General features: G+C 26.4%; 2 protein-coding genes across 2 annotated transcripts; one reads left to right on the forward strand and one right to left on the reverse strand.

Annotated features, from left to right (window-relative positions):
* Window positions 1-4,613: 4,613 nt before the first annotated feature.
* LOC113866163 (vestitone reductase-like) lies at window positions 4,614-5,053 on the reverse strand. Its single transcript, XM_027501047.1, has 2 exons — window positions 4,896-5,053; window positions 4,614-4,764 (listed from the first exon to the last, which is right to left on the reverse strand). The coding sequence occupies exons 1-2, from the start codon at window positions 5,051-5,053 to the stop codon at window positions 4,614-4,616; spliced, it is 309 nt and encodes a 102-aa protein (XP_027356848.1).
* Window positions 5,054-18,261: 13,208 nt separating this feature from the next.
* On the forward strand, window positions 18,262-20,816 carry LOC113866164 (vestitone reductase-like). The gene is made up of 4 exons (XM_027501048.1): window positions 18,262-18,388; window positions 19,466-19,990; window positions 20,342-20,534; window positions 20,681-20,816. The coding sequence occupies exons 1-4, from the start codon at window positions 18,262-18,264 to the stop codon at window positions 20,814-20,816; spliced, it is 981 nt and encodes a 326-aa protein (XP_027356849.1).
* The last annotated feature ends 2,220 nt before the right edge of the window (window positions 20,817-23,036 follow it).

Here is a 23,036-nt window from a genome sequence, read left to right on the forward strand (position 1 = left end):
GTATTTGACTATAATATCTTAGTTTTATTATTTGAACATAAAATAAAATAATATTATATGTAATAGTTATTTTTATTTTATCATACGTATTTCAAAATAGATACTTTTTTTTGCTGTCATAACTTAGTTAAAAAAAATGCGTATTTGCTTCCCCATGCATAGCACTTTATACCAAAATTTAATTTAATATGAATCTAAAATAATAAATACTTAATAAAAAAATCATTTAAAATGATGAAAATTAGAATTAACTATAAAACTCTTATTAAAAAAAAAAACTAAATATTCTTTTGTTCATCTCTTGATAAATATTATTATAATTTTTATTATTCTAATTAAAACACCTAAAAATTATAGACATTTGTACGTATATCCATGGGTTGAGGTTTTATTAGATTAAAGATAATAAATCCAATTAAGATAAAACTAATAAAAATATTGAAATGTAAAAATTTAAAGTTGGAATTGGACTTTATTTTTCATCTTCCTTCATATTTTAATGAATTAATACATAGGAAGACATTCTATAAAAATAGATAAAATATTTTTATATTCCCTACATATACGATTTTAAGAGTATTTCTTAAATAACAATTCTTTTGTCACACATTTAATGAATCCTCCAACATTAAAAACAATTGTTAAAAAAAATCGATATAGTGAAATTTATTTCTAAAATCACAATACACTAAGTAAATTTCATTTAATCCGACTTTAAAGATTACTTTCTAGTTAAATCTTGGATCCTAAATCAAGATACTATCGATAAAAATAGAATCAAACATTAAAACATAATAAATTCACCAACATCTACAAAAATAGATAACTATATATATATATATATATAAATTATTAAAATATTTTAGAGTTAAAGATTAGATACAATTACGCAATGCTTCTTTGCTCTTCTCTTTGGGTCTTTGTTTTTTTGTATTTTTTCTTCTTACTTTAGTGAATTCTTGTTTGAGTGAAAATAGCTACGCTCAAGCAAAAATAATACTTCACATTTTTTGTTCCAGCAAAAGAATTTTTGTTGAGCAAAAATTAGATAGGGATTGAATTTTGTTTCTCACAGTTTTTCTCAAGCTAAGTTGTTTTGCTTGAGTGAAAGGTGATTCAATTCTTCAATTGCTTATTTCTTCTCTACTTTTCTTCCACCTTAATTTCTTGTAAACTAAAAAAATTCAAAAATAAGGATTAAAGAAAAAACTTTATCTTTGTCTTTTAATCAAAATAATTTATTCTAAATTCTTCTAAATTAAAAGAAAATTGAGATTTAAATTTAATTCCTTAAAATTAATAAGTGCCCTAATTCATGTAAAAATTTTGTAAAATTTGGCGCTTATCAATTTTCATTTAAAAAATTTTGTACTTTCACTATTTGGATTATTCTATCTTCTTTTTAATGGATAATCATATGACACAGATGCAAAACATTTTTTTAATTTGCATACTAATTTTTTTGTACATCATTAAAGTTTTATTTAATTTGAATACTATTTTTTTATAAAGACCTTTTTTTTTTATATAAATTTACTTCGATTAGGACTTGCTATAACCATATTTAGATTTGCCATGAGTTAGAAAATATTAACTAAACTCAATTCATTAACTTGAGTTGGCTCACTAAATAAATAATAATAACAATAATTAAAAATTATAAAAAGATTTACAATAAATTAAAAGAAATAGCATGCCATAAAAGTTTGTAATTATAAGTTATAATTAGGTAAAAATAAATTTAGAGTGAATCATAATATACAGTGAACCAATTAGCTCAAAGATAAATATCTCATTTTGACCGGTATAATCCTTGTAGTTATATTATTATGTTTTGGTTTTTGTCAATTTTTTATTTAATTTATATTTTGGTTCTTCTAATATATTAAACAATGATCTAAATGGTTGTGTGTTGTGAATTTTAACTCTTCAAAAAAGTTTTAAATCAACAGTTAAATGTACTTGTCAATTGTAATAAATAATTTATGAATATTTAATAAACAATCAATATACAATAATTGACCTAAGTTTCATAAGAAAGAGATGAGCTTATGATGAGGAGTTAGTTTTTGTGTACAAAAACTGAGTATAGGTTTAATATGTCTTTACCAAAGAGAAAGAGATATCTTTTATAAAGTGCAGAACTCAAAAAATAGTATACTATATTTAGAAAAAAAATTAAAAACTTTTTTAAAAATGGAAAACAAACATATTAGCCTCTCAAAACCTTAATTTTTTGTTGTCTAATGCTGTAATCTTTGAGCATGAAGCATGTTGATGTCAGAGAGTGTGTTAGTTTCACTCTCTATCAATTTTATTCATTCTTTGTTATTTACTAGTAACTTTTTTTTTATAATCAGACATATTTTATCGAAGTTGCACCATCATATTATTCTACAATGAAATTAAGAGAAAATTATCTAATATAAATTATAAAATATTAATTCATATGATAAAATATGTTAAAATTTTATAAATAAAATGGAAAAAATGATAATTTATCATTACACCATAACAAATGTCCTAGCATCTTGTAGTAGTAGGTACACAAACCAAAATTTTAGAACATAAATCATAAACCCAAATTCCAAGTAAATTATAAGCAACAAAGTTGTATTTATGCTTTTCTTTTCACCTCTAATTTTTTTCATGTGACTTAAATTAAAGAATTGATTAATTTATGACGATATAAAATACACACACCAAAAATTGGTTGTGACCTAATTTGTAAATTAATCTTAAAACATAAGTGATTTTGCTTGAATTAAGTTAGAATTAATTTATCACATAAATATTTGTTGAAACCTAACCTTACCCATTATTTTCCAATTGAAATGAATTAATATTATTTTTTGTGTGTTTTTAATCCTTGCTCTAATTTCTTGGATGTTTTTAATTGCTTGAATTAATTTAAAGTTAATTTATCAGATAAATGTTTGTTGAAACCTAATGCTACCCATTGTTTTCCAATTGAAATCTCTATTTGAAATAAATTAATATATATTTTTTGTGTTTTAAGTACTGCTCGAATTTATTGCACGTTTTTAGTTGTTTTCCATAAAAATTTAAGTCTCTTTCAATGTTTACGGTGTCTAATTACTTTGAGTTACAAATTAATACTTATATGAACCTTTAATTTTGATTTGAACCTCTCTTTATTTAATTAAAAATTAATCATAAAATAGTTAAAATATGAGAGTATAGATTAGTATTTGTTTACTCAAACAAAAAAAAATAGATAAAAAATTTAAACACTTTTAAAATATTTTAAAAATTTTATTATTCATTATTTTTATTTTCTTTCTATCTTAATATAACAACCACATTCATTCTAAATTTAAATTATATTTTTAATTTTTTATCAAATATATTTATAAAAAAAAGAAAAAACACACTTATAAGCACTATATTCATATTTCTTGTGAATAATTTTTTGAGAAGAAAAAGAATATTAAATTTTGTGTCAATATCAAAACTCATACTTCCTTTGCAAACCAACATACATTTTATTGTGCACACATTAAGTATAGTAATTGACAGGAAACAAATGTTGTTCAAATTTTCTTAGTTTAGAGAAGATAGAGTTGGGATAAAAAAGAAGATAAAGTTATGATATTATACACTATTTTAATTTTAATAAAAAAAATTTAATTTAAACAAAAATCAATTTTTAACTTATTTCACTTTTTTAAAAAAAAGAAAATTTTATTTAAGCAAGCACTGCAATTCTGATGTTAACTGCAAAAAATTCACATATTTTGCGCTAACCCTCAGCTACCCCACCAAAAATATGTCCATTGTCCATGCGACTTCTCTATTTTTATTTTGCTATTTTATTTTAATTGCTTTCAATAAAAGTCTAGAGTCTTTCCATTAAACTGCAATAATTTTATGTCACTTTATTCTTCATATGCAATTACACTTCATATCATATGACACTTCTTCTAGGTTTTCGCATAAAATTAAGTCATTTTTTCAAACCAGGTATCCAATCAAATATGATTAACTTTGAATTTTAAACGTTTTAATCAAATTTTAAAATTATTTAAATCAACTTAACCATGATATCGTATTTACTGATTATCTTTAATAGAATATTTGATTAATTAACTAATTTTTAAAGTTTCTAAAAATAAATGTTTGAAGTGATTTTTTACTACCGATCAAACAACCTTTAAAATATTTGAACTTTAATTTTTAACGTTCGTAGACACTTGCTAATTTTCCTAAAACTAGAGTCTTCGGTAACTTTTTTGAGCAGAAATTTTATACCAAATGAATTAATAAACTAAATTACTTAAAAATTGGAAGGTATTACCTGAATGTTCCATGGTCACCTCTCCATTATGAGGCTTTGAAACTCAAACTTATCAATTCCTATTATAAAACACTAGAGTGTAGATTTGCATCAACCAATACAGAGCACATAATACTAATAGATTTCATACAAATTCAAAATCGTTCAGACTTGCAATAGCTAGTTTTTATAGTCAACAACACTCCATTCTCAGAAGCATCTTCCCAATTGCCATGCCATGATAACCCATTTATTAGATAAATAATATTTGTATGGTCTCGTCATTGCATGGATAACCATAGAAAAGGGACCACAGCTACCACTTGAGAGGTATGCCTTTTTCTTTGCAGCATTGAATTGCATCATCAAGCATTTCCTCAAGTCCATACTTGAACACAAATCCAAGGTCTATAAGCTTCTTAGACGAATAATCTGGTAGCTTAATAACTTGACTTTGCTTGGACGAGCTACAGGAAGAGGTTATAATCAAATGTACTAATTCATTCCAAAGAGATCAAACAAAAATCATTTACTCAAAAAATTAAACAGTCAAGTGTGCAAATTAGTAACATGATCAAGAAGTGGAATAGAAACTCACTCTGGTGTTTTTTGTTGAAATTCTGGGTATTTAGTAGAAGCGATTTGAGATACCATTTCAGCTGTTACATAACATGATGAACATGTATACCTTCCCTTTGGATTGGGATGTTCAAGAAGAAATATATGTGCTTTAGCCAAGTCATCCACATGCACCATAGCAGTTGGAAGTGCGAAACCAACTGGATATGTGCCTACATAAATTTCTTACTATTTAGAATCTTATACAAGAACAAAGAAATCAAGTATACAAGGTGCCCTAGTTTCTTTTAATGTTACAAAGTTAGTTCTTCAAATATTTGGGTTACCTAATTAATTCTTCAAAGTTTAAAATTGTTACTTTAATCATCAATTTTTTTTTATAAGTATTAATTTTAATTTATCATCAATTTAATTTTTTTACCACTTTAATCAATTTTAAGGACTAAGAAAGTGATATTTTAATTTTTTTAGAAACTAATTTGGTAATAATTTAAATCTTTAAAAGGATAATTAATTAGATGTTTAAAGGAAAAACTTTTTTGTAGCTTCTTAAAATTTTAGTTTTTGCCAGAATGTCCATGAGTACTGACAGCTCCTAAACTACACTTTGAAGATGTAAATATATTTGCTGATTCTATAATATAATTTACGTTGGCACTCTTGCGTAAATAGAGATGCAAAGCATTAAAACTTTGATTTAACTTTCATTTATACCGATCTTTTCATTGCTATATATTGGTTGCTTGAATCGGATTTTCTTCTTCCTACTTGTCTTCAACCATTCTACTAATAAAATTTAATTTTACACCAAAAGAAAATTTTAAAGTTGAGACATGATTTCAAAAAACAATTGCAATGATGATATATTATTACAAGCATCCGAAATAGTGACGTTTTAATAATTTATATTAAAAAACAATACTAGTGCTTTCTTTTCAAAGCTTGTCTCTCTTCACCTTAATCTCTCTCTCAGGCTCATTCTCTTTCTCTCTCCCTGTATTCATATAAGTTTCTCTTTCTCTAGAGAATGAACAATTGAATACCTCTGCAACCTTGAGGAGGAACACAAATTGTGACCAGCACCTCCTGTCACACACACTCTTCCTTTCATTTTCCTTTCTTCCATTTTCTCTCTTACTCTCTAATGCTTGCTTCCTCTCTTCGCCTTTATCAAGCTGTGAGCATTACATCTCCACCCTTCAATTTTCTTTTAATATATCTTGTCCCTATTATTGTAAACGTTTTTCAATTATTACGATACACCGTTGACTTGTTTATTGTACCCCGAATAATAATCTATTGAATCATAATGTGCCTTTTTTTATATGTAAAATAAAAAAATAAAAAAATATTAAAATACTTTAATTAGAAAATGTAAAAAATGAAAATTTTTCAAAAAGTACCTATGATTTTTTTACCAAAAATTGCTAGTGGTGTTATTTTGGACTTTTGTTTTTTTACCAAAACAATACAATTTTAAAAATAAAATCTCAAATTAAAATAATTTAAAAACTATTTCTTTATCCGGTGTTTTTTGTTATTACGTTAGATGGTGTCTTACACTAAATGAGGCGATACTAGATTAATACCACCTCAAAGATTAACAGATGATCATTGATCAACTTGTATCATCCCTACAAGTACACAACATTTTAAATGGGGAAGACGTAGCCACATAGTGTTTGCAGAACAATATCGCCAATAAAAGGTTGATACTAATGGCAGCAGTCAAAGTTTGAAACTGTTACTGCTTATCAGAGCGTGATACTATTGTCATAAGAATTAATTTTATCCTCTGAATAATAATTGTGGATGCACTTTATATTTATATATATAAGGAAGTAAAATTACCACCTTCAAAATTTCTAAAGAATGTGACAGTTGTGATAATTCATAGGTCATATTTTGAACATCCAACTTTCAAATTAATTTATACTCAAAATTAGGTCCAATTTTAGAATACTTATGAAAGTATAAAAGAAATCTCTTAACAAAACAGACTACCTTTCTATCAAGTAGATTTAATAGTTCATTTCCATGTTATTAATGGAGCTCAAGAAGATATGACCAAGGTAAATTTCACATGTACAAATCTGAAGCCAGTAGATATCATCTACCCTCCAGATCTAGATGATGATAATACGTGGAATCAAATTCAACAAGTTATGTCATCGCTTACTTCCTCTAGTCTTGCCTTTGGTAATTGGGAAAGAGAAGGATATATTATTCCACATGAAGAAGCTGAATTATCACAAGCTGACATTGTAATAGATTCACAAGATCCTTATGCTCAATAATGGATTAAGACAAATAGAGAACTGATAATAACCTAAATCTCTCTCCGAGTCATGAACCTATCTTCAAAGACTAAAGGACAAATGAACAAAGCATCTTTAAGTCTTTCAGGATGACTTGTATTGTACTAAAAGAAGCTTTAAATTTTACTGTGTGCTTTATCATGTACTAAAAGTAATCTTAATTTGTTTGTTTGCTTAAAGTTTCTTTAGGAAAATATTGAAATCTTATTCGATAATGTCTGTTTGTAATCATGTTGTTTGTTTTCTATCCTTTATGTAACGAAGAACGTTCGCTTGTAGAAGGCAGAACAAATTAATAACAAATCTTTTGTTCATACAATATCATGTGTTCTTTCTAAATATTTTCTCTAAAAGCTTTATTAATAATGGTTATCCTCTAATCCCTTATTAGAAGTAAGTATGCTCTACACATGCCTCTTAATGAGAATCCTATGTATCAGAAAACTTCTTGATTATGATCTGATTGCTACGGTCCTCGTTATTATAGCTTTGATATGTTGAATAAGCACGAGTATGAGAAAAATGCATAAGAGGATTGCTAAAGTATTAGAAAGTGTTAATGGTTCATATCATAATTATAATATTGGAGGCTCCTGACCAAAGATGCAAAGAGTAAAGTTGGTATCAAGTTAGTAATTTTTTAAAAAAATTTAGATTTTTTTTAGTTTCTATTTAAATATTAAATTATTATAGTGATTAAAAAATTATATTAAAAAAGAATAATAAACTGTAAAATGTATGAAAATAATTTAAAAATTATAAATCTATAATAAAAAATTAATATTTATAATTTAATTTAATAAAAAATAATATTTTTAACAAATAAAATATAAATATAATATTAAATATAAGTTGAAAGTAAACATTTTAAAGTTGTAGTAATATTATTTAATATAAAGTCAAAATTAAATTTGAATTATTAAATAATTATATTTGTATTTATAATAGTTAGAGGGTAATTGTTGATGAGATGAATTAGGTAATTTTTTTTAAAATTATATTATATATATGTTTTGGATGTGAAATAAATGGTATATAATAAATTATAAATGATTTAAGACAAATTTGTTGGTGTAAGATGACTAGATTTGTGATTATCGTATACTGGAATGGTTGAAAAAAATTTAGGTAACAAGGTTGTTAACTTTGAAGGAAATAAAAAAAATGATTATGATTGAACATAAGATAAGTTTCACCATGGTGAAAGGAAAGATTGATGCAAAACTGAAATTGTCTACTATTAAAATTATATTCAGATTGATTTAACAATTTTTAGTAGACTCAATTGTTGGACAATATATAATTATAGATGTATGTAATGACAAAGATATTAATTACAAGTTAAGTGTTTCTTACATCAAAATTAGAGAAGTACAATTAAGTTATACACAGATATTATCTTTGGTGAGAGTTTTTCTATTCGGTCACAAGGTGTTGACTTAAATTTATCATTTGTATGTGATAATACTAGTGATAATGATCAACTTCTATTAGGAGCAAATACACTTATGGTTACTTTGATTGTAATTTCTATTTAATTTCTTAAAGTATATGTTTATCTAACAATGAATTTAATAATGGTAATATAGAAAGCAATATGAGGATGATGATATTGATGACAATAAAAATGAATAGAAAATTTCAATAGATAGTTTATCTTATACTAATTTGGAGGGAAATTTTAATCAATGTTGAATACAACTAACAATCCACAAAAGGAGGTATTTGTAAAGATTGAAATATTAATTTTTTTAATTGAAAAATAAAAGAAAATAACTCTATTGTGTGGTTGTAATGCAAGTGTGGTTGAAACTCCTTTTTTGAATGCAAGTTCACACTATACTTATATTACTTAGAAACATTCTAATCAAGAAATGAAAAATTTAGATTTTCATGCTTATCAAACATGGAGGGAGGGAGATGCAATATATGTTGGGCAAGTGTTTGAGTCTAAAGAAGATGTTAAAGTGAGTATTAAATAATTTGCAATGTAAATACATTAAAGTAATTTTGTGGTGGAGTCAAAACTAATAAAGTTGTATGTGAAGTGTCCAAACCATATTATTGGATGCCCCTAGAGAGTTAGAGCACCATTGTCCAGAAATTTGAACAAATAAAAACTCACAAGATTTGGTAAAACACATACATGTGTTAATCCAATGATATCTTTAGATAACAAAAAACTGAATTCAAACATCATTTGCTCTTGTATTCTTGGTAAGTTTAAATTGACAAAGATATTGGGTGGTAGTAGTCTAATTTTAATGTACCAACGTTTGACATAATTAATATATTGTCTGCATGTGGTAAAAGAACAACCATCAATGCCAATCACATTAATTCAAGAAAGAATAAGTGATCAATTTGGTTAAGTTTTGTATAAGAAAGCATGGAAGGTAAAACAAAAAGTCATTGTAAGGATTTTTTTTATCAAGATGGTTAGAGTACTTGCAATTACTTGCTTTTGGGTTCGTTTATGAAATTGAAACCAATGAGTATGTGATTAGCCACCAAGTGGATAACAGATTGAGAGTCTTTCATTGGTTGTTTTGGTCCTTCAGACAACGTCGAATTGATTTCAACTTTTCTAAACCTTTACAATAGATAGATGATACATTCTTGTATGGTAAGTACTGACAAATATTACTTATTGATACAACTCAAGATGACAATAATTGTGTCTTTCCAATTACATTTGTGATTGTTAAAAGGGAAACTTTGTTAACATGGAAATGATTTTTGGCATTTATCCATCTTCACATCAGAGAAAAGGTAGGTCTTTATTTGATATTTGATAGACATTAAAACATCAAAGGTGCACTTTCTAATCTACAAATTAGGTGGTAACCTCCAAATGCTTATCATGTATATTGCATTTGTCGCATTGCAAGCAATTTTAATTAACAATTCAAAAATGCAAAATTTTAAAAAATCTAATAAGATTAGGTATGATTATTGTTAATAAGTTAATATGTTCATTTATTAATTACTTATTATGCTAGTTAGAATTTTATTTTAATACTATTTTACTCTGTTAAAGGATATACACCATGCAAGAAAAGATTAATGGTAATGATATGTATATGCTTATAAATAATAAATACATAGTTGTCCAAACTCATAACTACAAAGCAATAACATAAACCATAATGAAAATAAAGAAAACTATAACAATGATATCATTGTTATAGCCCTACTAATTTGTATCACACATCTTGTTGTCTTGAATCTAGAATGATGTCAAATTGGGCATTTAGATCAATGTCATGATATCCTCTCCCATGAGATTATAGAAGACTCTTTCGTTGCATGAAAAATTGGACTTATGCACATGGTATGAACACTAACAGATTGTATAGAGAGGGTGTCATGAAAAATGGCAACTCTACTATTGAATTGGGAAGTAGGGTGTGTGGTAGGCTCAAATGAGTGAAAGTAGAAACTCTGTATAAATTGAAAAAAGATGAATGAAAATTGTGGAGGGACATTATACACTCTAAAAAATAATACTCCCTTTGCTAGTTAGACAAGACAATGTGTATTATGTCCCTCCATATTTTTTATTTATTCATTCTCAATCTACATAAAGTTCTTACTTTCACTCATCTAAGCCTACAACACATCCTACTTCTCTGTTTAGCAGTGGGTATGTCATTACTAGTTTTCATGTCTAATTTTTCAGGCAGTGGAAGAACCTTTTGTAGTCTCGTTTAGGGATCATGACATTAATCTAGATGTCCAGTTTGGCGTCATTACATATGCAAGACAACAAGATGTGTGACACAATCCTCATCGAGAGGTTACAGATCAACCTTAATACCACATCCTCACTCCATATTAGGATCCAAATTAGCAGGGTCCACACTAGTGATATCATTACCATTAATATTTAAATACATAAAACATTTAATTACTTATTTTAGTTCTTTTAGTTTTGGGAATTCATCAAAATAGTCCACAATTTAAAGAAAATATTATTTTAGTCTTCATCGCCATGCAATCATCAATTATTTTAATTTTCAATGTATACAATTGTAAATAATTGTCTCTATTGCCACTTAGACATTGACATGTTAAGCGTCATTATAATAAGTAGCATTTAATGATAACGTAAAGAATATTTAATTGAGTAAACTTTCATTTTGGTTCCTAAGATAGTTAGTATTAGATATTTTAGTTCTTGAAATATTAAAATTGTCACGTTAGTCCCTGACTTCTATTTTCGTTGGTCATTTTATTCCTTAAATTTAGATACAATTAACAAACAGTAATAGAATGTTGATATATCACGTTAAATGTCATGATAAAAGGCTGATATGACAGATACGATGTCGTTTTAAATATGTAGAAGAGTAAACGTGGTCAAACAATACATAACTAAAAATTTTCCCTTTTCTCTCTAACAAGGAACCCTAATGTTTTTTTTTTTCAAATCTTAAAACTCAAATTGCAAATTGTAACTTCTTTTTTTGTACTGAAAAATTTAAGATTAAAGTTTATTTTACTTACAAACAGGAGAATCACATGTACTTTGATATGAGCTTTGAAAAGCTTAACAATAGTTTGTTCCATGACTTCCACAACAGCTCCGTAGGTTGTATTATACAATGTTGTGATATTGGAAATCACATTATTGTGATGATAGGATTGAATGAATGAACATGTAGATTCTTAGAAGTATTACCATATGCAGATTTGGAAGAAATTAAAGTTACTTATCAAAGACTATTAAAGGAGTATCATCCAGAAATTACTTCTATTCCTCTCAAAATTGCCTTAGAAAAAAATTCATGAAATTAAGAGAGGTTTATGACCTTCTTAGCAATGAAGAGAGTCAAATATTTTATGATTGGACCCTCGCTCAAGAGGCTACTAGTCGCTATGCAGAGAAGATGAAAATGAAATTAAAAGATCCCTATGAGCAAGAAGTGAAGAACTTGGAATCTGTTCCACTTTCACACATGGTTGATGAATATTAGGGTTATTTGTTAGAGAGAAAAGGAAAAATTTTCAGCTATATACTGTTTGGTCATGTTTAATCTTCCACTTATTTAAAATGATATCGTATTTACCATATCAACTATCTAACATGATACTTAATGTGACATGCCAACATTTCTATTATTATTTGTTAACCTATCTTGGTTTAAGGACTAAAATGTTCGATGAAGATAGAAGTCAGTAACTAATATGATATTTTTAATATTTTAGTGACTAAAATATCTAACATTAACTATTTTAGAGACTAAAATAAAGGTTTAGTCATATTTAATTAGTTAATTTAGTCTCTTAAAATTATAAGTCAAGAGATTATATAGAAACCAAATTAATAAATTTTGAAAAAAATAAATTTTAAGACATATCATTCTATTATGTTATTATTAAATGTCACGTGACATAATTAACTAACATTTAATATGTAAAGAGCATATGAAACTTATTTATATATTATTTTTAAAGAAAAACTGATATAAAAAAAAAAAAAAAACTTACTTTTTTATTATGCGAAATGATCGTTGAAGTGAAGCGTCTAATTCACCTTGGTGATGTTGTTAGACCTTAGACAAAAGTGAAGCCTAACCAAACAAGAGAAGTTATCCAACTAAGTTGTAATTGACCTATGATGTTGGCATTTGGAGCCATGGACCTGTTAGTAGCATAAATATCAAAGGTGCAACGTAAGAGGGGGTATAGTCCAAAGATACACCATCTTTACCTCGTTATCCCTATATACTTTGGTGATGTCGTTATAATTAATTTAATTTAATATTTTTTTAATAGATAATATGACTAATCTGTTTAATTTTTGTTGAAAATTTTAAATATTAAATAATTTTTATTATTTTTAACTTAAAAAACTTTTTTTTAACTGAAGCAACTAATACTAAAATTATTAATATTATTTTATGTTATATATATATATATATTTAAAAATAAATTTATTCTTTTCATTTAATTGAGAATGTTAATTAATTTATCATTTTTAATCCTATAATTTTTTAAAATAGTTAATTCTAAAAATAAATTTAATTCATCAATATCCAAAAAAATTATCATTTTTTTTTAAAATTTAGATTTTTTTAAAAAAATTATACCAATGACTTTAATTTTTTAACACTAAAAAAAATAAAAATATCTTCATATATTTTAAATTGTTTAAATTTATTTTGAAGTACAGTATTTTAATTAAAAAATTATTATTTATTAATTAAAAGTTATTACTCATTAAATATTATTTATAACAATAATATAAAGTTAATAGTCATTTAAACCCTCGCCTTAACTACTTGAGGTTTAGGCCTGATACTGTGCATTAAAATGTCACTCGGGATGAGGTATTAGAGGCTGCTGAAGAAGTGTTTGCTAATGTTGTACTCATACTTCGCCATTGTCTCATTGTCTGTGGCAGCAAAAGCACACGAAGATCGCGAGAATCAACACCAAGTTCTTGTTTGTGAATGTTATAGTGCTTCATGAAAAATTGATTTTTCTGATTTCATGGACATGATATTCAACCATGTGACTTTGTTTCTAGTTGAAAAGTAACTTTCTCATGTTGTCCTTGTCCCTACTTAAGTGGTGGTTTTGTTCTCTTTTCGACATTTTATATACTGCTTTTAGGGACGAAATCTACTATTTTATATTAATTAATCTGATAAAATGTGACATGAGATTTGATGTGTTTTGAAATACCCCTGACCCGGATCTGCGTTGCTTGATGGCATCCCACATCACTGTCTCATTCTCATGTCTCCACAACCCTTCAAGAGATGCCAAATTGTTTATAGCAAAACGGGGAGAGTGACAGCTCCCCTATTGTGCTACGTGTCTATTCTTTTATTGGTAGCACTTCTTGTATTATCAGTGACTTGCTGCCATCGTTAGTAAATTCCTCTAAACGCTGTCAAATCGTTATTTTTAAAAGTATAATCAAAATCTATAAATTAATTAAATATCATTTTATAACTTTTATAGGAAACTGAGCCCAAAGTCTCGTAGATGATGCCATAACAGCCATAGCGTATGATGTTTAAATTACGTACCACTGTGTGCTACGCTGATTCATTCATTTTCGTGATCAATAATGGATCATGCACATGTTGTTAAAACGTTTTTTATTTTCTAATTAAAAAGAATGAGGCTGTGTTCGGTGCTTGGCTCTTCTTAGGGTTCTATGCGTCTGAGTATAAAAGTTGAAAAGTAAAATATAAAGTGATAATATTTCCTGTTCAATAGTCTATAATAGACTTTTTTTTCCTATACTAAACTCGATTAGAATCAACTTTTTCACACTTTTCTTACATTAAGGGGATTATATTCAAATTTACTGATAAATGGTAACATGTACAGGAGCAACAACGAAAGTTGGTTAAAATCGATTTATATATAATAAGAAAGTCAACTAAAATTGACTTTTATTAAATACAAAACATGATATTTTTATAAGCATATTCTATTTAGGGAATTTAAGTAATATGCTAATTTTTTTAATTTTATTTCTGTAAAAAAAAGCCACAAATAAAAGGTGGGTTGGAAGGCGTTTACAATAATAGACACCAAGATATATTAACATATTAAAAGGTAGAAATGTATTACTCACAGTTCGATAAAGGCAAAGAGAGGAAGCAACCATCACCATTAGAGAGTAAGAGAGAAGGCGTGAGAAAATGGAAGAAAGGAATATGAAAGGAAGAGTGTGTGTGACAAGATGTGTAGGGTTTATAACTTGGAACAGAATTTGTAAACACAAATCTTAGGAATCTAGATTTCAGAGATATTCATCCAACAAACCTAGCATATATGAGAAAATTAGATTGGCGATAAATAAATAGTCGTAATAATCTTTAAGTTAAGGTTTTGTTAGCTAAATATAAATCCAATATAGAGAATTATTCCATTATTTCTCACTTAGATTTTTTGCTTTGCTAGGCAGAAAGGTATGTATAAAGTTCTGGCTAGTTTAAAGAAAGTTGTTTTAGATTATAGGCAATGGCTTTAAAACCAGTTTCTAGGATGAGTTCTGGATTCCTAGCATTAAAATATTAGTAGACTTCAATCACAATGTTCCAGAATTTTTGTTGAGTTTCCTAATAGCTTGTTTTATATCAAATAATGATTGTGATTGGGAAAAAAATATTCCCGTACACTACAATTTAAAGTAAATAGGTTATTAGCAGTTTGATTATTTCTTAAGCTAATGTTGATCCTGATGTGATTAGTTGGTTTCCCTTCTCTAATGAATTTTTTGTAATGTTCTACTTTTTCTTTTATAGAAAACTAATTTTGATTGTGATGAAACTAAATTATTTAGTTTGATTAGGAAGTAGCAAGGTCATCCAAGAATCAAATTGTTTTTGTAGAAAGTTGTTAGTAGAAAACTCTTAACAAATGGGAAGGTTAAAGAAGGATTTTTCAAAGTTCAATTTATGTTGTATAGTCAAAATTGTGATTTTCTATATGATATTTGGCATATTTTTATTATTGAAAATCATTAGATTCTATTTTTTAATCTGAGTTTAACTAAGTGGCTATCTTTCGATCTTAAAAGTAATTGTTTAGATGGTATTAATTACTTGAATATTCAATTTGAAGTTGCTATATGATTGTTATGGTTAAATAGGAATGATTTAATTTTTAATAAAAAAAATCTCTAGATTTAAAGGATTTTATTTGTAAGCTAAATTGTCACACTAGAAATATAATCTATGATTGTTTTATCTTCTTCTCTTCTTTATAGGACTTACAAGCAAGAGTTGTTGCCTGAACCTATCCTCCTTTTCATAGATTCAAACTTAATGTGAATCATTCAGTTCATGAAGTTTAAAGGGCATCATGTGAAGGATTAGTCAAGAATGAACGGACTAAATTATGTGTTAGTTTCGTTAAGAAAAAAACTAAGATCTTGCTCAGTCATCTATTTTGAATTATGAATTTTTTTTTTTTAATCTTAAGCTGATTAGAGATCCCAAATTAAAGAGTATTTGTTTTAGTTGAAATGTATTTTAAATTAGCTATTCTTTTAATAAAATATAATATCTTATAAACTATAATTGTAATCAATTCTTAGGAAAGATCAAAGTACTTGTCCATTCCATTAAAATTGTTAGTTTTTAGGAATGTAATCACAGTTCCTTAACATGAGTTAGTTTTTGAATATCTTCACTCTCAGCTTGTTCTCCATCTTGAGAGAGAACAATAAGGAGAATTTTTTTTTAGAATAATTAGGTAACCTTTTGTTTTTATTTGAGTTTTTGTCTCATTAAAAAAAAATAAGTATGATTAAAACTTCTCTAAAAGAAAATAATATGATTTATTCTAATTAATGTACATGTTTTTTTAACATAATAATAATAATAATTTATTTATTTATATATATACTCTTGATTAGATTATTATTTTTAACTCAAATGATATAATACCAAACAAATAATAAATAAGTATAACAAATCTAACAAGTTAATTATTATTGATGTACAAGAATAACAATAATTCGTAAGTATGTATAAACTAATATGTTTTATGTATTCTAAAGTTTTAATAATTTAGTCATATTTTATCTTAAATTTAAAAAAGAAGAAAAATGTATTTTAAGAAAGAGGATGAAGATCAATTCTATTTTACTCTTAATGCATTAACTCTAATAATATACTAAAGGCGGAAAAAAAATTTCGATAATCATGTTATCTTAGCTTAAATAATAGTTATTAACTTTTTTATAATTGATTTTTATTTTTCTTTTGTAAAATAACATGATTATATTTTTAAAAATATTTAATTTTTATATTTTCAAAATATATTTTTATATAGTAATAAAATAATATAATAAAATATATTTAAATAAGCCAACCTGGTAAGATTCCTTAAAAGGATCTTAGGCCTAAAGTCGAATAAACTTTTAGTGAAACTTTAATATAATCTATTTAATAAATGAATTTGACTTGGCATAAATTAGACACAAACTAATCTTACGCTCCGTTTGCTTCCTTGAAATAGCAAGGAAATAAAATTGCAAACAATGAAATATATCAACTATGTATATTTTCTTCATTTGGATTACATGAAATAAAAGGTTGAAATATTTTAATTTGAGTGCATCCCACATTCAAATATTACCACAAATGTAGCCATGAAAATTTCTACAGTTTTTTTTCATTTGTATTTAATTATTCAAAAATAAAATTTATTTTATAACTAAAATTAATAAATAATTTTATATTAAGATAAAAATACATAATAAAATTTTACAAATTTAAAGTTAAATTTATTTTTAATTATTATAAAAAATTTATATCATTTATTCAATTTTTACTATTTTTTTATTTATATCTTTACTATTCAAAAATTTATGCAAAAATTAACTGATATTAAAATTTGTTGTTAAATATCTTTTTTATATTAACAAAAATATTGTATTTCTTAAGCAATATATATTCTAAATTTTAGATAAATTTAATTGAATAAATTTTGAAACAGTGTTTTACATTCATTATTATTATTATTATTATTATTATTATTCAAAAAAGAATAGTAGAAAATTATTGAAGAACTTCAAAAACCAAATCATTTAGCAGGTTATCGAAACCAACCTCAACCATATGTATTTTTTATTATTATTAAATCAGTAGATATAATTCAAAATTAATAAATTAATGACATCCCCAAATAAACTCAACCTAGTTTCGTAGCCTTAGTGCCCACCTTTTCTGATCAGAAGATTTTGTTAATATTATTGATAAGGACCGAGTTAAACATTTAAAATGATTAAATTTTAATTAAAAATATTTTTATTCTATTAAAATTATCAAAACATAATAAAAAAAACTTATTATTGTTAGTTTTTAAAATATAACTAAAACAATTTTGTAAAAGTAAAAAAGCCAATGAAAGTGTGATTCAATAATTAGTATTAATTAAGGCAGAAAAGTAAAAGGTGGATCATAATAATTGAAAAGCATTTACAATAATAGCCACAAGATATATTAAAAACAATTTGAAGGGTGGAGATGTAATGCTCACAGCTTGATAAAGGCGAAGAGAGGAAACAACCGTTAGAGAGTAAGAGAGAAAATGGAAGAAAGGAAATTGAAAGGAAGAGTGTGTGTGACAGGAGGTGCTGGGTTCATTGCTTCATGGATCATTAAGAGGCTCCTTCAAAATGATTATTATGTTAATTTAACTGTGAGACAAGATCCTGGTAATTATTTACACTTCTTTCTTTTTTAAAGAGCTATATTGTTCACTTCTCCAATTAAAATTCCTATATGTTTTGCCCTGTGGTTGGTCACAATTTGTGTTCCTCCTCAAGGTTGCAGAGGTATTCAATTGTTCATTCTTTAGAGAAAGAGAAACTTATATGAATACAGGGAGAGAGAAAGAGAATGAGCCTGAGAGAGAGATTAAGGTGAAGAGAGACAAACTTTGGAAAGAAAGCACACGATAGTTTTTTAATATAAATTATTCAGATGTCACTATTTCGGATGCTTGTAATAATATATCATCATTGCAATTGTTTTTTGAAATCATGTCTCAAAGTTAGAATTTTCTTTTGATGTGAAATTAAATTTTATTAACAGAATGGTTGAAGACAAGTAGGAAGGAGAAAATTTGATTCAAGCAACCAATATATAGCAATGAAAAGATCGGTATAAATGAAAGTTAAATCAAATTTTTATGCTTTGCAACTCGATTTATGCAAGAGTGCCAACGTAAATTATATTATAGAATCAGCAATATACTTACATCTTCAAAGCGTAGTTTAGGAGCTTTCAGTTCTTTTAACCTTCCAGTTTTAGTGCAACTCTAAAGTCAAATATTACATAGCTCGTGAGGCACTATATACAACTCATGGACATTCTGGCAAAAACTAAAATTTTAAGAAGCTACAGAAAAGTTTTTCCTTTAAACATCTAATTAATTATCCTTTTAAAGATTAAAATTATTACCAAATTAGTTTCTAAAAAATTTAAAATATCACTTTCGTAGTCCTTAAAATTGATTAAAGTGGTAAAAAAAATAAATTGATGATAAATTAAAATTAATCCTTATAAAACCTTAGAAAACGAATGTGGTAACAGTTTTAAACCTCGAAGAATTAATTAGGTAACCCAAATATTTGAAAAACTAACTTTGTAACATTAGAAGAGTGAATTGAAAGTTTCCCTATTTGTCATTTCTTAAAGTATATTTTTGTTGCCTCCCTGGACGAGGTAGAACGTACATCGAATACTCAATGAACCAAAATAATAATGTTTATTGTTAAAATAAATTATAGAATATGGTGAAGACACTAGCTTTCTTTACAACTTACCTGGAGCATCCGAAAGGCTACAAGTTTTCAACGCAAATCTAAGCGATCCAGAAAGTTTTAATGCTGCAATTGAAGGGTGCACTGGAGTTTTCCACGTTGCTTGTGAGGTTGGGCATCAAATAAAAGAACCTGAGGAAGTAGTGACAAAAAGGTCCATTGATGGTGCACGTGGCATTTTAAAGGCGTGTCTCAATTCAAAGACCGTGAAGCGAGTTGTTTACACTTCGAGTGCCGCTGCTGTGTCTTTCAAAGACAAAGAAGATGGAGTGAAGGATGAAAGCTTTTGGAGCGACGTAGATTATCTTAGATCTTCAAAGATACTAACTTGGTTCTATGCTGTTTCTAAGATATTAACAGAAAAAGCAATGCTTGAATTTGGAGAACAAAATGGATTAGATGTTGTGTCTGTGATTCCCACTATGGTTCTTGGACCCTTCATTACTCCTAAGCCTCCTTCCTCAGTCCTTGCTTCATTGTGTTTGGCATTTGGTATGTTGCTGCTTTTATTTCTTACCCACTCAATTCATAATTGACAGTTAGTTATAATTAATCACTCATGATCGTGAGTTAAAACTATATTGCTACTTTTCATATAATTTATTCCTAACCGATCTTAATAAGAATTTGTAGCATCAGAATGAGGTAGGATAACTCAATAAAATAAATTATCATATTCTCTTAGTTCAATATACATTAAGAACAGAAAAAGATATAAGATAGGATAACTTATCTTATCATCACCTCTTGTACGTACTTATGGTAACCATGCAACTTGGGCACCTTTTATACTTGATTTCTTTGTTCTTGTATAAGATTCTAAATAGTTAGAAATTTATGTAGGCACACATCCAGTTGGTTTCGCACTTCCAGCTGCTATGGTGCATGTGGATGACTTGGCTAAAGCACATATATTTCTTCTTGAACATCCCAATCCAAAGGGAAGGTATATATGTTCATCATGTTATGTAACAGCTGAAATGGTATCTCAAATCGCTTCTACTAAATACCCAGAATTTCAACAAAAAACACCAGAGTGAGTTTCTATTCCACTTCTTGATCATGTTACTAATTTACACACTTGACTGTTTAATTTTTTGAGTAAATGATTTTTGTTTGATCTCTTTGGAATGAATTAGTACATTTGATTATAACCTCTTCCTGTAGCTCGTCCAAGCAAAGTCAAGTTATCAAGCTACCAGATTATTCGTCTAAGAAGCTTATAGACCTTGGATTTGTGTTCAAGTATGGACTTGAGGAAATGCTTGATGATGCAATTCAATGCTGCAAAGAAAAAGGCATACCTCTCAAGTGGTAGCTGTGGTCCCTTTTCTATGGTTATCCATGCAATGACGAGACCATACAAATATTATTTATCTAATAAATGGGTTATCATGGGATGGTAATTGGGAAGATGCTTCTGAGAATGGAGTGTTGTTGACTATAAAAACTAGCTATTGCAAGTCTGAACGATTTTGAATTTGTATGAAATCTATTAGTATTATGTGCTCTGTATTGGTTGATGCAAATCTACACTCGTGTTTTATAATAGGAATTGATAAGTTTGAGTTTCAAAGCCTCATAATGGAGAGGTGACCATGGAACATTCAGGTAATACCTTTCAATTTTTAAGTAATTTAGTTTATTAATTCATTTGTTATAAAATTTCTGCTCAAAAAAGTTACCGAAGACTCGAGTTTTAGGAAAATTAGCAAGTGTCTACGAACGTTAAAAATTAAAGTTCAAATATTTTAAAGGTTGTTTGATCGGTAGTAAAAAAATAAATTTGAAATATAAAATTATAAACACTTCAAACATTTATTTTTAGAAACTTTAAAAATTAGTTAATTAATCAAATATTCTATTAAAGATAATCAGTAAATACGATATCATGGTTAAGTTGATTTAAATAATTTTAAAATTTGATTAAAACATTTAAAATTGAAAGTTAATCATATTTGATTGGATACCTGGTTTGAAAAAATGACTTAATTTTATGCGAAAACCTAGAGACTCTAGACTTTTGTGGAGAGCACCTAAAAAATAATAATAAAATAAATAAATAAAAAGAGAAATTGCGTCGACATTTTTTGGTGAGGTGGCTGAAGGTTAGCGCTAAACAATTGGGTTAGCGTGTCGGTGGTGATGTGAGTGATTTGAAGTGTGAGAGGGATGTGTGTGAGGAAAGAGAGTAACTCTTAAAATAATGAATAAAAATTGAAAAACTAATGCAAATTTAAAATGAATGAGGTTATTATATCAAGAGAGAAAAATAAAAATAGAGAACAATCAAATTTTTAAAATATTTTAAAAGTATTTAAATTTTTTATCTTTTTTTATTTTGTTTGAGTAAAACAACACTAATCTATACTCATATTTTAATTATTTTAAAAATAAAGAGAGGTCCAAATACAATTAAGTGTTCACGTATAAGTATTAATTTTTAACTCAAAGTAATTAGACACCGTTAACATTGAAAGAGACATAAAAATGGAAAGCAATTAAAAAACATGTAATAAAATAGAACAAGATTGAAAACACACAAAAAATATATATTGAATTATTTTAAACAGAGATTTCAATTGGAAAATAATGGCTAATGGTTTGAACAAATATTTATGTGATAAATTAACTCTAAATTAATTCAAGCAATTAAAAACATGCAAGAAATTAGAATGAGATTAAACACACATAAAAAATAATATTAATTTATTTCAATTGAAAAATAATGTGTAAGGTTAGATTTCAACAATTTTTTACATAAATTAACTCTAACTTAATTAAGAAAAATTAGTTATGATTTAAGATAAATATACAAATTAGGTCATACTCAATTTTTAATGTTTAAACTCTTTTATATCGACATAAATTAATTAATTCTTTAATTTAAACCACATAAAAAAATTGTTTTTAAAATTTTGGTTTGTATATATAATGTTACAAGATTCTAAAACATTTGTCATGTTACAATGATAAATTATTATTTTATCATTTTATTTAAAAATTTTTAACATATTATATCATTTAAATTAATATTTTATAATTTAAATTAGATAATTTTTAAATTTTATTATAAAATATGATGACAATGTAACTTAGACAAAATATGTCTAATTATGAAAAAAAAAGTTATTAATAAATAGCAAAAAATGAAAGATTGATAAAAAAAAAATTTAACACACATGTTGACGTCAACATGCCTTGTGCTTAAGACTTGTTGCATTAGATAATAGAAATTTAAGGTTTTAAGAAGTTAAGTCATATTTTTGAATTTTACACTCTGAAAAGTGTTTCATTCTCTTTGCACCCAAGGCTTGCAACATTAGATAATAAAAAATTAGGTTTTGAAAGGATTAAGTCGTATCTTTTAAATTTTACACACTAAACTTACTCTCCTCTCTTTGCATATTAAAACTCCAAACTCTCATTATAAGCTCCTTTCCTTTTCTCCCTCTCACCTGATACCTGAGAATCGTGTTTTTATCATAGAAGATCAGTCATATGAATTTTCTCTTCTCTTATTATTATTTATTATTAT

Source organism: Abrus precatorius, unplaced genomic scaffold (assembly GCF_003935025.1).
Source record: "Abrus precatorius isolate BTA unplaced genomic scaffold, Abrus_2018 Scaffold4, whole genome shotgun sequence".
NCBI classification, from domain to species: Eukaryota; Viridiplantae; Streptophyta; class Magnoliopsida; order Fabales; family Fabaceae; genus Abrus; species Abrus precatorius.